This window comes from Pseudophryne corroboree, chromosome 4 (assembly GCF_028390025.1).
Source record: "Pseudophryne corroboree isolate aPseCor3 chromosome 4, aPseCor3.hap2, whole genome shotgun sequence".
Lineage (NCBI taxonomy): Eukaryota > Metazoa > Chordata > Amphibia > Anura > Myobatrachidae > Pseudophryne > Pseudophryne corroboree.
Window position 1 is genome coordinate 483,810,342 of NC_086447.1, and position 16,396 is coordinate 483,826,737.

General features: G+C 42.4%; 1 protein-coding gene across 1 annotated transcript in view; it reads left to right on the forward strand.

The window, feature by feature from the left end:
* Positions 1-16,396, forward strand: part of SOBP (sine oculis binding protein homolog) — a 267,379-nt gene that overhangs the window by 184,512 nt on the left and 66,471 nt on the right. Inside the window, exon 5 of the mRNA XM_063917072.1 lies at positions 3,780-3,875. Within this exon, the coding sequence (XP_063773142.1) occupies positions 3,780-3,875 (96 nt within the window). The remainder of the gene's footprint in view (positions 1-3,779; positions 3,876-16,396) is intronic.

Sequence of the window (16,396 nt, forward strand, 5' to 3'; positions counted from 1 at the left end):
AGGCTCATCTCTATCTATGGCTGCCAGCCCCAAGTAGTACAATGATTACTCCTTCGCTACTTACATCTAAGCTGTATTATGTTTTGAGAATTGTGTTGCTCTTTGTTACCTGCACTCCATTTTTGTTATTTATTTACTGTTATGCTAAGTTTTGTCTCCCTGTACTGTCCTTTGTACGGCGCTGCGAAACACTTGTGGCGCCCTATAAATAAAATGTAATAATAAAAAAATAATAATAAGAGTCCTCATTAACAATGAGAGAGCATGAAATGAAGTAGGAAAATATAGTTTAGTCAAAAGTAAATGAGTGCACTATTTTCTTAATGAGTGTAAGCTGCTTCCCTGCATTGTGGAACATTGGTGCAGGTGAGCGTTACCCTCCTGTACATCCCATATTGCCTGAAAGAAGATAGCCAGGTGACAATGCTGGGACCCCGATCGTGGTGACGATCCTGACGCCAAATGGTATTGCAGGATTAGTCACCCGCCATGCGGTCCCGCAATATGTCACTCAAAAAGGGAACAGAGGTACCTGACAGTAATTGATGTGGAGGTGTGTAATCCTGATACACTGCACTGGGTGTGTGGTGTCCCATCTAACACATGGATGGACGCCCGCCTCAGACAGCTGTTTCGCTTGCGCTTCCTCAGTGAGACATCCGGAAGCCGGATGCCGGCATTAGTTTTAAAGGGGGCCGCAGGCAATCTGAAGCGGGGATGTGCGGCACTGAGTAGGTCTGCTCAGCCTTAGTATGTATTTATTGTAGAGTGCACTTGTAGACATTTTCAGAATTAACTATAACATTTTAATTTAATATCTCATGCTGATACATACAGTAGTTACTTGAAGATATACAATTTACAGTATATGTTCCTCTAGTGTAAATAATCTTGCTCTTGTGGTCAACATGCTATAAACAGATGTGTCCACTTACATCTAGCCTCCTTGCACGATAAAAAGCCCTTCTACTCATACCAAGGTGTGATTTGGTAGCTCCCTCGTCTTTTCGTGCAAAATTATGCAAATAGGATACAGAAGCAGCTTTTACTGAATTAAATTATATGCAGCATGCCTATATTCTGTGTGTGACAGCGGCTGTATCTGCATGCGAAATGCTACATTACAGTGTTCACTGTAACGTAGCATTTCCTATGCAGGTACAGCCGTAGTCACACACAGAATATAGACATGCCGCATATCATTTTAATCAGCAAAGTCTGCTTGTGCGTATAACTATGTGAATAAGATTCAGTTTTGGCAAAAAAACACCCGACGCTAACGGAGTTGCGCGGGACCTGTCAGCTCACTCACGGCAGGCATCTCCCACTGCATGGTGTATTGAGGCAAAATGTATGAGGACATATATATAAGTTGACAGAAGGTAATTCTGGTGCATTGTTTTCCAATTGGAGTCAGAAATGTGTATGGCCGGATATGAAAAAAAACGTAAGCCCCGGACCCACAATTTGCTACAGGTTATACAGCATGTGTACACATTGGGGGTCATTCCGACCTGATCGCACGCTGCCATTTTTCGCAGTGCAGCGATCAGGTCACTACTGCGCATGCGTATGCACCGCAATGCGCAGGCACGTCGTACGGGTACAAAGCGGATCGTTACTGGGCGGTGGTTTTTACGAAGAATCCATTTGCGCAGCCGATCGCAAGAAGATTGACAGGAAAAAGACGTTTATGGGTGTCAACTGATCGTTTTTAGGGTGTGGTTGGAAAAATGCAGGCATGTCCAAGCGTTTGCAGGGCGGGTGTCTGACGTCAATTCCGGGACCGGACAGGCTGAAGTGATCGCAGCGGCTGAGTAAGTTCAGACCTACTCAGAAACTGCACAAACTATTTTTGTACTGCTCGGCTGCACATGCGTTCGCACACTTGCAAAGCTAAAATACACTCCACAGTGGGCGGTGACTATGCGTTTGCACGGCTGCAAAAAGTAGCTAGCGAGCGATCAACTCGAAATGACCCCCCATTGTACCAAATTGTTAAATTAGCCACAGCTTACTAGATACATCTGCATTTGTTGTTTTTTTTTAGCTGAAATATTTTTATTAAAGAAATTTTGACATTACAGATCATACGGGTCATTGTAAATGCATATGAGATCATTGGCACATAAACATTAGATCCACAATTATAATAAGAAAAACAATATTATAAAGAAATGAAAATAAATAAAAAAGAAAATAGGGGGAAAGAGATGCCAAATACCAATTTGAGAAAGTCAATCAGACAATAAGTATGTAATAAAAAATCATAAGTTAGGCGAAAAGTGTGCACATGCCTGTAATTTCTAAATATGTGGACCTCAGGGGAAGAGACAGGAGAGAAAAAAAAACAAAAAAAAAAATCTGAAGGGCCAGATTAATCCTCAGGAGCAGAGGTTTATAAGGAATAAGGACTGAAAGGAAAACTACTGTAAATCTCTTAACTCCGAACATTCCGTGGAGCTACAGCGGAGGTTTAATAATTTGACCAAGATAGCCATTTATGCAGAGGAGAAGTTGAGGCTAGAGAATCTTTAAATCCTATAATTTCCATTTCATAGCTGCGATGAACAGCAGCTATAATTTTGGATAGACGTGGAGTGTTTACTCTTTTCTAATATTGAGCTATATCAGTCCTAGTTGCTATAAATATATGGCCTATAATATATACATATTCATTTGGTACAAAAGTAGAAAAATAGTGTAAGAGTACAATTTCAGGAAGAAAAGGAAGGGACACATTTGCAATCTGTTTAATCAGATCAAAAATGTCTATCCATATTTAATAATAGGGCATGACCAAAATATATGAATTAGTGTTCCCTCTAACCAACATTGTCTCCAGCAGAATTTAGAAGACTCAGGCCAAAATTTATGAAGTCTATCCGAGGGAGGAATGGGGGGGGGGGGGGGGGTGGGGGTGGGGGGGGGGGGTGAGAGGGGGTAAAGGCCGTGAATTGATTTAAACATCTTTTCCAAATGGTTTATGCATAAAGACATTAAGAAAGACTTTACTCCATTCGTTGTCTGTCAAAAAAATGTTCAGTTCTGACTCACACCTAACCTGGATTTGAAGCTTCGGTTCATTGTGAGGAGAAAGTAGAGTAGAATACCATTGAGATATACCGCACTTATGACCTAGGGCAGAAACTTTAGTGAGTACATACAGAGGGGGAGAAGGGAGAAAGCGTGGGGCAGGTGAATGCATCACAATCTAATGTCTAATACGTACTGTAGGTGTTTATAAAAATCTTGCACCAGAATAGAATATTGTATTTGCAATTGCTGAAAAGTTTTAAACACTGAATTATCATATAAGTCTTTAATCATTAAAATACCTAGATCACGCCAGTTCTGTAAAGAAAAGTCAGGAATTAATTTTGAAATTGCCAGGAGATATAAATCTGAGGAAGGTAGAGTGAATTCACATTGAGTAGCAATTCATTTGTCCCAAACTATAAGGGTGTCAGATATACTATAAATGTATCTAGCAGAGGGAGGCCTATGAGAAGCGGTAATCCACATCAAATCTGATAGGGGGAAATCCTTACACATATGTCTTTCAGTTTCTGCATTTGTTGTTTTAAAGTTGGTGACATGTCCAATTCAACAAAAGTATGCATTCTTCACAAATAGTAATGTGACATACATATATATATGATATATGATATTTTCTGTTTTCAATTTTGTTTTCTGTTTGACATTTTGCACTTATGCTTGTTATGAATGCAGGAATTTTTGTTTCAAGTCCCTAAATAGGCCATTATATTTCCCTTCAGGCTAGAGATGAAGATGGACATGGTGAAAATTTTCCCCAGCAACACTATGCTAAGGAAACTCCAAGACTTGCCTTCAAGAATAACTGCGAACTACTTGTAAGAATAATCATTTTTAAACAAGTCAGGAACGTTACTTTAGCACAGTGTAAATGCTTACTTTTTTAGGCTAATAGGATATATATTACAGGTGAAACTCAGAAAATTAGAATATTGTGCAAAAGTTCATTTATTTCAGTAATTAAACTTAAAAGGTGAAACTAATATATTATATAGACTCATTACATGCAAAGTGAGATATTTCAAGCCTTTATTTGATCGAATTTTGATGAATGTTGCTTACAGATTAAGATAACCACAAATCCAAAATCTCAGAAAATTCGAATATTACATAAAATCAATAAAAAAAGGATTTTAAATACAGAAATGTCGGCCCTCTGAAAAGTATAATCATTCATATGTACTCATTACACCGAACAATGCAGAAGTGCTGAAGGCCGCTATTGAAGCATCCTGGTCTTCCATAACACCTCAGCAGTGCCACAGGCTGATAGAATCCATGCCACGCCGTATTGAGGCAGTAATTCATGCAAATGGGACCCAAACCAAGTACTGAGTACATATGCATGATTATAGAGGGCCGACATTTCTGTATTTAAAATACTTTTTTTATTGATTTTATGTAATATTCTAATTTTCTTAGATTTTGGATTTGGGGTTTTCTTAAGCTCTAAATCACAGTCATCAAAATTATAACAATTAAATGCTTGAAATACCTCACTTTGCATGTAATGAGTCTATATAATATATAATTTTCACCTTTTAAGGTGAATTATATATATATATATATATATATATATATATATAAAACATTGTTTGCACTGTACTGTTACTGCTAGAAATAATATAGTTTTGTACCATGTGTATTACATATATGCTTTATTGCAAGGCTACACTGTGATGTGAATTGTGTGAGTGCTATAAATCACAATTCTGCATTAATTTGCACATCTATTGAATGCAGCATTTGACCTGAATGTTCTTTGCACAGTAGTTAAAATACCAAACTTTAAATAACAGTTAAATAAGATAATGTGGAGCAGAAATGTAATATTATAGCAAATTGTCCTAAAACAGCAGAGAAGAAAAATCCTGCTTTGGTTTAAAGTTCATACATAAATTAAAGGAGACCTCAAGTTATCTTTTTTCTTTTTATTAAGACAACCCTACCACCAATTTTTAGAACTTAAGTAGCCAATGGAGAGGGCATCACTTATGCAATCCAGTATGTGTTGCACCCCACATTCAGTCCCGCCAGGCTAAAAGGTAAAAAGTTTAAAACTAATGATGCCCATTAAAAAGTTATCACTGGCACTGATTGGACAAGCCATGGGAGCTACCTAATCAGTAACACTGGGGTAAATTTACTAAAGCTTCTAAAACAGAGAATTGGTGATGTTGCTCATTGCATCCAATCAGATGCTGTCTATCATTTCTCTATTCCTTTTTAGAAAATGATAGACAGCATCTGATTGGTTGCTATGGGCAACATCACCAATTCTCTGTTTTAGAAGTTTTAGTACATTTACCCCACTGACTTTTCTGTGGTACAATACAAAATTATTCTGAAACATTTCTGTTAGTCTGGTAGAAGAGTCATGAATACTCGGGTCCTGGAACCCCCTCTTCCGTTCAGAATAACCCCCGCGGCTTTTAAAGGGCTTGGGGCAGATGTGCTAAATTTTGCATGAACAGCATGATTAATAATACATTTTATTGTAAAAAACTTTTTACTCAAATGTATCAAAGTGAATTCAAATTTGAGTAGTGTAATTTCAGCGATAAGCAAAAAAGTAATAAGAACAATAGCCTCAGGATAAGACCACAAAAGAAATCTACAGCAAAGATGATTAAAATGTAATTAATAAACATAAAAAATGTAAACTGTCAAAGCTATCATATTGTAAAATAAATAATGGCAATGGTACAGAATTATTTTACAGCAGCAACTGGAGACAATAATAAGCAAACTGTGAAAATGGGCTGATTTATGAGCCAAACTTAGTTTATATGGTTGTTGTTAAAATATTTTTATTAATTTTATTGATACACCTGTATATGACAAATGGGTAGTGAAGTAACTAGTGGGTCAGGGGTAGGCAACCTTTGGCACTCCAGCTGCTGTGGAACTACACATACAGAATGCCCTGTCACAGTTTTAGCATTCCCTAACAAAATAACTGTGGCAGGGAATGCTGAATTGTGTAGTTCCACAGCAGCCAGAGTGGCACATGTTGCCTACCCCTGTAGTGGGTAGGGAAGTAACTATTGAGGACAGTGTTAAGGTTAGCTAAAATGAAAGTACATGGGTGTATAGGTATCAGATGTAGAGAAAGTCTATTTAGTCTTCTGGTGCCCTGTGCTGGGAGAGGAGGAGCAACACAGAGATTCAGGGGTGGGATGAGAAAACATGCCTTTCCCCATGCATTTTCATGCCTCATCAAAAGATGACAAAAATGAAAGCAATCAAATTTGAAAATTAAAATCATTTTCTGTACTTGATACATTCCAAAAGTATGACTTTTTGAAGAAAAAAACAACCTGTAATATTTGGCGATATTTCACAGTGTGAAAATTTTTGTGGCAGATATCTAATGCATTACAGGTTGAGTCTCCCTTATCCAAAATGCTTGGGACCGGAAGTATTTTGGATATCGGATTTTTCCGTATTTTGGAATAATTGCATATCATAATGAGATATCATGGTGATGGGACCTAAGTCTAAGCACAGAATACATTTATGTTTCATATACACCTTATACACACAGCCTGAAGGTAATTTTAGCCAATATTTTTTATAACTTTGGGCATTAAGCAAAGTGTGCGTACATTCACACAATTCATTTGTTTCATATACACCTTATACACACAGCCTGAAGATCATTTAATACAATATGTTTAATAACTGTGTATTAAACAAAGTTTGTGTACATTGAGCCATCAAAAAACAAAGGTTTCACTATTTCACTCTCACTCAAAAAAGTCCGTATTTCGGAATATTCCGTATTTCGGAATATTTGGATATGGGATACTCAACCTGTATCAGTTTAATTCATATAATAAAAAATAAAATAGCGTAAAATACATGTGTACAATGCCAGTTTTCGCAAAATGTTCATAAAATTTGCCTTCATACATCTGTCCCTTGGACTATTAGCTGGAGATCTCCTTTAATTGTTTAAGCAGAAACATTTTTCTATAAATGTAAACTTTGTATAGTAAAGGGCTCTACACACTGGCCGATCCGCCGCCGAGCTGCCCGACGGCTGATACGGCGGACGAGCGACCCGGCGGCGGGGGGGCAGTGACGGGGGAAGTGAAGTTTCTTCACTCCCCCCGTCACTCGGCTCCATTGAAGTGCAGGCAAATATGGATGAGATCGTCCATATTGGCTTGCATGCACAGCCGACGGGGGACCAGCGATGAACGAGCGCGGGGCCGCGCATCGTTCATCGCTGGAGCCTCCACGCGGAAAGATATGAACGAGTTCTCATTCATTTATGAACGAGATCGTTCATATCTTTCAAACAAATCGGCCAGTGTGTAGGGCCTATAAGGTTACTTAGAATATGTATAAGCATACATGTGTCATGGTATGAGCGTATAGAGCAAGGTTTTGTTAACTGAGAGTTGGTTAGAGGGGTCATGGTCTATTTTAAAATTATCATACAGTATTTCTTAGATTTCTTAGTAGTGAGGTTGAAGACAAACACAAAGAGGGTCATTCAGGTGCCGTTGTTTTTCCTACCCATGTTGCAATGATTTGCTGTATACAGTTGCGATTATATGGGCAGAAGCTAACCGTTCAAAAGAACACCCAATGCAATCGCAATCTATGGGCCGGATTCAAATCTTCTGGCCCCCTATCGCGCCCGCCAGCGGTATTCTAATGTTACTGCCGACGGGCATGACAACTTCATTTCAGCTCACTACCCCCGGAGGTAGCGAGCTGAAATGCGTGTAAAGAGACCCGTTTGGGCGCTCAAACGGGTTTCTTAATGATCGTGTCCATTACTTTAGTAGGGTATAGGCGCTTGATGCGCCTAAACTAAACTGGAATGAGCGTGATCAGCGCAATAGCGGGCACATTTGAATATCGCCCCTCTATCTCCTGTCTCTTTAGGCGGGAGATAGCGGGTGCAATATCATTTGAATCCGGCCCTATGATTGCAGGAACATTGCTAACATTGTTGCACATCGAGTCCCTGCGCAGAGCCTGAGTGCATCTGAAGACTCACAGGCTGAGCTGTTCTCCCGGGATGCACAAGCCTCTCCAGTAGCAAGTGTGATTGCATCTGCGAATATATGGATGCCCAGTAAAAGCATTCACATGACCACTCCCCATTACCACCCCCAAACACTAAGTTCCTGTCACTCACTTTGCAACTAAAATCTTTCTGCAACTTCACTCATAAATCACTCGCTGCACGTGCGCACTGCGGCTCATATGCATGTGCAATGCAAAAAAAAAAAAAATTGATATGCGTACAACCGCCTCTTTTGGTCCGCACTTGAATGACCCTCAGGACCATAAAATGCAATCTTTCATAATTCTAATTATATATAGATTAGAATGTTATGTACTTTATATTATCAAAATGGCAAGTATTGTGGAATTAGGTATTAGTTTAAAATATCATTATTGAAATAAGTCTGCAAATGTGTATAGCATCACATGGTCCTTTCCTGAACAGTATACACTGTAGGCATTTGATCTAGCTAGGCATCTAATGTAGCTTAGACCCTTAGAAGACCCTTAGAACCATTGCCATGTGATGTGCCATACAGATCATGTTGTGCACAGTACCTTTTAAAATGATTGGGTGTACTCACATGATCCCACCTCCCAGCTGACTGGAAAATGATATGCATTATATGGTAATAGTTAGTGGTGCCCAAGCATTTACAGAGCTATGGTGCTCCATACAGGTGACTAGCCTTTAGGTCTGTTAAACACCATACAATCGGAAGTGTCAGTGCGCTTCAGTGACTCTAAATACAGTGATGATTGGGTGAGTGTTTGCCTTTACTGAAAACCAAGAGACTTGTTGTAATATGACCATTTACTAAGAACAAATAATGTTACACTTTATATTGTTACACTTGTTAAAAATACAAGATAAAATGTATCAGCTCAATTGTTAATATATATCAACCAGAATGCATTCCTTGTTTAGTGAAATATTGTAGTAAAAAGACACTTTTACTTGTAATTAATTCAACCAATAATTATTGCAAAAATAACCAATTAATACTGTTGATTAATTATTTCATTTGCCGTTATTGCCACGTTTCTCATTTCTAAATAGCAGTTTGTAAATAATAAATGAATGAATAAATGTCTCCACTTAACCTGTCACTGGCGTCCCAGTGCAGGATTAGTCCTCCATACGTGTTTTACCCGATCAAGCGGGGTTAATAGATACCCTTTTCTGGAAGTGTCAGCCTTGAGGAAGGGAGAGATCCCGAAACGCGTCGGACCTATATGACAGGAGAACAACCGTGGGAAGGAGACTCACCAGACGGACAGAGTTGTGTGGACTTTGGAGACGGGTTCCGGAGCCGGTATCTCCCTATCTTGACATCTTAAAGGCACACACCCCATGAAAATCTGGTAATTCTCCACCTTTACTTCCACGCACTAGGATGTCTGTTCTATATATTGACACCAGCTATTAACATCAGAAAGGCACTGTTAAAGGCTTTGATTTTACCTTAACTCTGGTAAACCTCCATCTATTACCATATATTTTAGAAGTGCCTGTTCATTTGGCTACATTCGCAAATTTTTATTGTTTGAATAAAAAATTGTTTTATTTACAACATACTACACTATATTTGGAATTATCTCTTTTACGCCCACATGTGGATTCCATTTATCCGAAGTACCTGTTAGAACCTACGACAGAGGATACATAAGGGAAGTATCAATTTTATATTGTTACCTGATAAGCGCACCGTATCTGGTCTAACTTTCTGCATACACATATCCAATCTCTGGTATTGGGGATACCTTCAGACCAAGTTCTGTGCACTGTGCAGCATATCTGTCTTGGCGCCCGGGCACTTTTCTGCTACCAAAGTGGAGACATTTATTCATTCATTTATTATTTACAAACTGCTATTTAGAAATGAGAAACATGTGGCAATAACGGCATTTGAAATAATTAATCAACAGTCTTTATTAATTGGTTATTTTTGCAATAATTACTGGTTGAATTAATTACAAGTAAAAGTGGATTTTTACTACAATATTTCACTAAACAAGGAATGCATTCTGGTTGATATATGTATATTAACAATTGAGCTGATACATTTTATCTTGTATTTTTAACAAGTGTAACAATATAAAGTGTAACATTATTTGTTCTTAGTAAATGGTTATATTACAACAAGTCTCTTGGTTTTCAGTAAAGGCAAACACTCACCCAATCATCACTGTATTTAGAGTCACTGAAGCGCACTGACACTTCCGACTGTATTCTAGTTTGCTTCTAGGCTCTTGCAAAGCCTGAGTTGGTGCAGCTAGTGACTACTTAATACAAGTGAAATAATTAATTTCAGAATTTTGCGCCTGGGATTCGGGTGTTGAGTACATCCACTTGTTTTTTTGTCTGTTAAACATCATGACATAAAGATATTTTATCATTTTAGACTATAATATCTACAACAATGTGCAGTGTTATCACTCTACATCTGGTACTCTACCAGCCTCTCTCCTGCTGAAGTTGAAAGCACTTTCATTAATTTCCCAAACCTGCCATTGGTGGGGCGCAGTCTGGACAACGGAGTCGTGTCCAGACCATTGGGTGGGCGGGCCGTGGCAGCTGCGTGACGTTACATGCAGTTGCTGCGATCCGGGATGCGGCGGTTAGCCCCCTGCCAGCACGCAGGAGCTGCACTGGCAGGGAGCTACTTGTCAGGTACAAAAGCATTGCCGCCATGCAATGCTTTTGTACCTGTGCGGGAAAGAGGGGGGGGGGGCATGGCCTAACATGCGGGGTGGACTAGCCCTGTGCGTCTCCCCACATGTCAAAGTAAATGATCGTAGATGTGCTAAATTTAGCACATCTACGATCAACTCTGAATTACCCCCTTTGTATGACTGTATGTGTGTTTTAGTGTCTGACTGTATGTGTGTGAATAACTGTAACTATGTATGTTTATTTGTGTATATGTGTGTGTGTGACTATGGGGGTAATTCCAAGTTGATTGCAGAAGGAATTTTGTTAGCAGTTGGGCAAAACCATGTGCACTGCAGGGGAGGCAGATATAACATGTGCAGAAAGAGTAAGATTTGGGTGGGTTATTTTATTTCTGTGCAGGGTAAATACTGGCTGCTTTATTTTTACACTGCAAATTAGATTGCAGATTGAACACACCACACCCAAATCTAACTCTCTCTGCACATGTTAAATCTGCCTCCCCTGCAGTGCACATGGTTTTGCCCAACTGCTAACAAAATTCCTGCTGCGATCAACTTGGAATTACCCCCAATGTGTGTAACTATGTTTGTGTATCAGAGAGAGAGGTACCGCAGCAGATATCAGAGTGATAATGTGGCAGATATCAGCAGTGTCCCGCTGGAGATATCAGAGGGGTACTGCGGCATATTTCAGAATGGTTACACGGCAGATAGCAGGGGGCTAAGCGGCCAATATCAGAGGGGTACGGTGGGCAGATAACAGAGAGGTACCACAGTAGATACCAGAAGGATACCACAGCAAGTATCAGAGGTGTACCACAGCAGAAATCATAGGGGTGCCATAGCAGATAGTAGATATCACAGAGGTAGCGCCGCAGATATCAGAGGGGTAACTGGCAGATATCAGAGGGGAAACATGGTAGATATCATATCAGAGGGGTTAGGCGGCAGATATCAGAGGGGTAATATGGCAGATATCAGAGGGGTTACGTAGCAGATATCAGAGGAGATACACAGCAGATATCAGGGGGTAACGGCGGCAGATATCAGGTGGTTTACCGCAGTAGATATAAGGTACTGTGGCCAGATATTCAGAGGTGTACCACAGCAGATATCAGAGGGATACTGTAACAGATTTCATAGGGGTACTGTGGCAGATATCGGGGGTAATTCAGAGTTAATCGCAGCAGCAAATTTGTTAGCAGTTGGGCAAAACCATGTGCACTGCAGGTGCAGCATATATAACATTTGCAGAGACAGTTAGATTTGGGTGGGTTATATTGTTTCTGTGCAGTGTAAATACTGTCTGCTTTATTTTTACACTGCAATTTAGATTTCAGTTTGAACACACCCCACCCAAATCTAACTCTCTCTGCACATGTTATATCTGCCCCCCCCCCCTGCAGTGCACATGGTTTTGCCCAACTGCTAACAAATTTTCTGCTGCGATCAACTGCAATTTTCTTCTGCAATCTGAATTAGGCCCATCAGACGGGTACTGAAGATTCAGAGAAATATCGCTGCAGATTTCAGAGGTCTGCCAATGTAGATATCAGAGGGGGTACGGCGGCAGATATCAAATGGGGTACTGCAGAAGATATCAGAGGAGTGATGCATCAGATTTCAGAGGGGTACAGCGGCAGATGTCAGAGGGGTTACGCGGCAGATATCAGAGAGGTACCATGGCAAATATCAGAGGGGTACCACAACAGATATCAGAGAGTTAATATGGCAGATATCAGAGGGGTACTGCAGCAAATATCAGAGGGGTACTTCAGGCAGATATCAGAGGGGTACCACAGCAGATATCAGGGGGATACCGCGTCAGATATCAGAGAGGTACTGAGGCAGATATCAGAGAGGTACTGTGGCAGAAATCAGAGAGGTACTGTGGTAGATATCAATGGTGTACCACAGCATATTTCAGAGGGGTACCACGGCAGATACCAGAGGGGTACCGCAGATAGGGGTACGTGGAAGATATCAGACGGGTTATGCAGCAGATATCAGAGGGGTACTGCAGCAGATGTCAGAGGGGTACTTTGGGCTGATATAAGAAGGGTACCAGAGTAGATTTCAGAGGGGTACCACAGTAGATATCAGAGGGGTACCGTGGCAGATAGAGCGGTACCGAGGCAGATTTCAGAGGGGTACTAGTGCAGAAATCAGAAGGGTACTGCAGCAGATATCAGAGAGGTACTGTGGCAGATATCAGAGGGGTACTGTGGCAGATATCAGAGGGGTACCGTGGCAGATATCAGAATGGGTACGCGGCAGATAGCAGAGGGGTATGTGGCAGATATCAGAGAGGTTATGCTGTAGATATCAGAGGGGTACTGTGTGCAGATATCAGTGAGGTACCACAGTAGATACTAGAGGAATACCACAGTACATATCAGAGGTGTACCATAGTAGATAACAAAGAGGTAACGCGGCAGATATCAGAGGGAATCACGGCAGATATCAGAGTGGTAATGCGGCAGATATCAGAGTGGTAACGCGGCAGATATCATAGGGGTAATGCGGCAGATATCAGAGGGGTTACGCAGCAGATATCAGAGTGGTAACGAGGCAGATATCATAGGGGTAATGCGGCAGATATCAGAGGGGTTACGCAGCAGATATCAGGTGGTAATGAGGCAGATATCATAGGGGTAATGCGGCAGATATCAGAGGGGTTACACAGCAGATATCAGAGTGGTTACGCGGCAGAGATCATGTGGGACACACAGCAGATTTCAGAGTGGTACCGCAGCAGATATCAGAGAGGTACTGTGGGTAGATATCAGAGGGGTATTACAGTAGATACCAAAGGGGTACAGCAGCAGGTATTAGAGGTGTTCCACAGCAGATATCAGAGGCATACTGCAGCAGATTTCAGAGTGGTTCCACAGTAGATATCAGAGGGGTACCATAGTAGATACTAGAGGGGTACTGAGGTAGATATCAGAGAAGTACCATCAGGGCCGGAGCTTCCACTAGGCAGCTTTAGGCAGCTGCTTAGGGGCGCCGGGACGTGAGTGGGTGGCCCGCTAAAGCTGGATGAAAAAGGTAGCGTGGTCCTAGCTCTCACTGCCACCGCAATCCTCCCGGAACTCGTATCTACAGTAGCCACAACTGCCAAGCTTCTGTAGTGCAGCCTCCAGCTCCACCTCCACCCGGCACAGGCAGTGATTTTGACAGCTCCTGGAGTCCTGGCTCGGGGTGACATGCGGCGCTGCTCTTCATTCCAGGCTTTTTCACAGACTATTCAGTCCCAACTCTGCACTGCAGCCTGCACAGTGCACTCTCTGCATTTGATAAGGAAAGATGGGAAGAGCAGCAATCTGAAGGTGGGGGGGGGGGGGGGGGGGCTAGATGAGCAGCAGGCATGCACACAGTCTGGGGGGGATAAGCAGCAGCATGCACACAGATGGTGGATGGGAGAAAACAGAAGACATTTAAAAGAGTAGGGCGGGGTGAGAGCAGCAGGAAACCACACAGACTGGTGAGATGGGGAGAGGAGGGCAGCCATGCAACTAGGGGTGGGGGAGAGCAGCAGTATGCCTATCATCTGAAGAGCGGGTAGGGGGAAGGGGCATTAGTCAGTAGTTTTGCCTAGGGTGCCAAGAAACCTTGCAACGGCCCTGAGTACCATGGCAAGTATCAGAGGGGTACTGTGGCAGATTCCAGAGGGGGTAATGTGGCAGATATCAGAGGGGTTATGTAGCAGATATCAGAGGGGCTACGCAGCAGATATCAGATGGGTACCATGGCAGGTATCAGAGGGGTACCACAGTAGATACCAGAGGGGTACTTAAGCAGGTACCAGAGGTGTACCACAACATATATCAGAGGGGTACCACTGCAGATACCAGAGGGGTACCGCAGATATCAGAGGTGTACTCTAACAGATTTCAGAGGGGTACCACAGTAGGTACCAGAGGGTTACTGCAGCAGGTACGAGAGGTGTACCACAGCATATATCAGAGGGGTACCATGGCAGATACCAGAGGGGTACCGCAGATATCAGAGGTGTACTGCAGCAGATTTCAGAGGGGTACCACAGTAGGTACCAGAGGGTTACTGCAGCGGGTACCAGATGTGTACCACAGCATATATCAGAGGGGTACCATGGCAGATACCAGAGGTGTACCACAGTAGATACCAGAGGGGTACTGCAGCAGGTACCAGAGCTGTACCACAGCATATATCAGAGGGGTACCACTGCAGATACAAGAGGGGTACCGCAGATATCAGAGGTGTACTGCAGCAGATTTCAGAGGGGTACCACAGTAGGTACCAGAGGGTTACTGCAGCGGGTACCAGATGTGTACCACAGCATATATCAGAGGGGTACCATGGCAGATACCAGAGGTGTACCACAGTAGGTACCAGAGGGGTACTGCAGCAGGTACCAGAGGTGTACCACAGCATATATCAGAGGGGTACCACGACATATACCAGCGGGGTACCGCAGATATCAGAGGCGTACTGCAGCAGATTTCCGAGGGGTACCACAGTAGATACCAGTGGGGTACTTCAGCAGGTACCAGAGGCAGACCACAGCAGAAATCAGAGGGGTACCACGACAGATACCAGAGGGGTACCGCAGATATTAGAGGTGTACTGCAACAGATTTCAGAGGGGTACCACAGTAGGTACCAGAGGATCACTGCAGCAGGTACCACAGGTGTACCACAGCATATATCAAAGGGGTACCATGGCAGATACCGGAGGGGTACCGCAGATATCAGAGGTGTACTGCAGCAGATTTCAGAGGGGTACCACAGTAGGTACCAGAGGGTTACTGCAGCAGGTACCAGAGGTGTACCACAGCATATATCAAAGGGGTACCATGGCAGATACCAGAGGGGTACCACAGTAGATACCAGAGGGGTACTGCAGCAGGTACCAGAGGTGTACCACAGCATATATCAGAGGGGTACCACTGCAGATACGAGAGTGGTACCGCAGATATCAGAGGTGTACTGGAGCAGATTTCAGAGGGGTACCACAGTAGGTACCAGAGGGTTACTGCAGCAGGTACCAGAGGTGTACCACAGCATATATCAGAGGGGTACCACGACAGATACCAGCGGGGTACCGCAGATATCAGAGGCGTACTGCAGCAGATTTCCAAGGGGTACCACAGTAGATACCAGTGGGGTACTTCAGCAGGTACCAGAGGCAGACCACAGCAGAAATCAGAGGGGTACCACGACAGATACCAGATGGGTATTGCAGATCTCAGAGAAGTACTGCAATAGATTTCATAGGGGTCCATGGTAGATATTAGCGAAGTACCACGTCAGATATCAGAGGGGTACTGTGGCAGATATTAGAAAGGTTATGCAGCAGATATCAGGGGGCTACTGCAGCAGATATCAAAGTACCGTGGAAGATATAATTTTATCTTTAACCTTCACCAGCATAGGACTTTATTCAGAGCCCATATCCTGGCAAGTCAGCCTTGATAGATTGACTTGATATAACATCCATAGTTGCAGCACTATGGGCCTAATTCAGACTTTGCCGCTAATGCGGCTGCATCGCAGTTTACTGTACATCAGCAAACTGTGCACGTGCACTGTGCACGTGCAGTGGCCACATTGCACCTGTGCGGTTATAAGGATGTGTCCGAAACACAATTGGC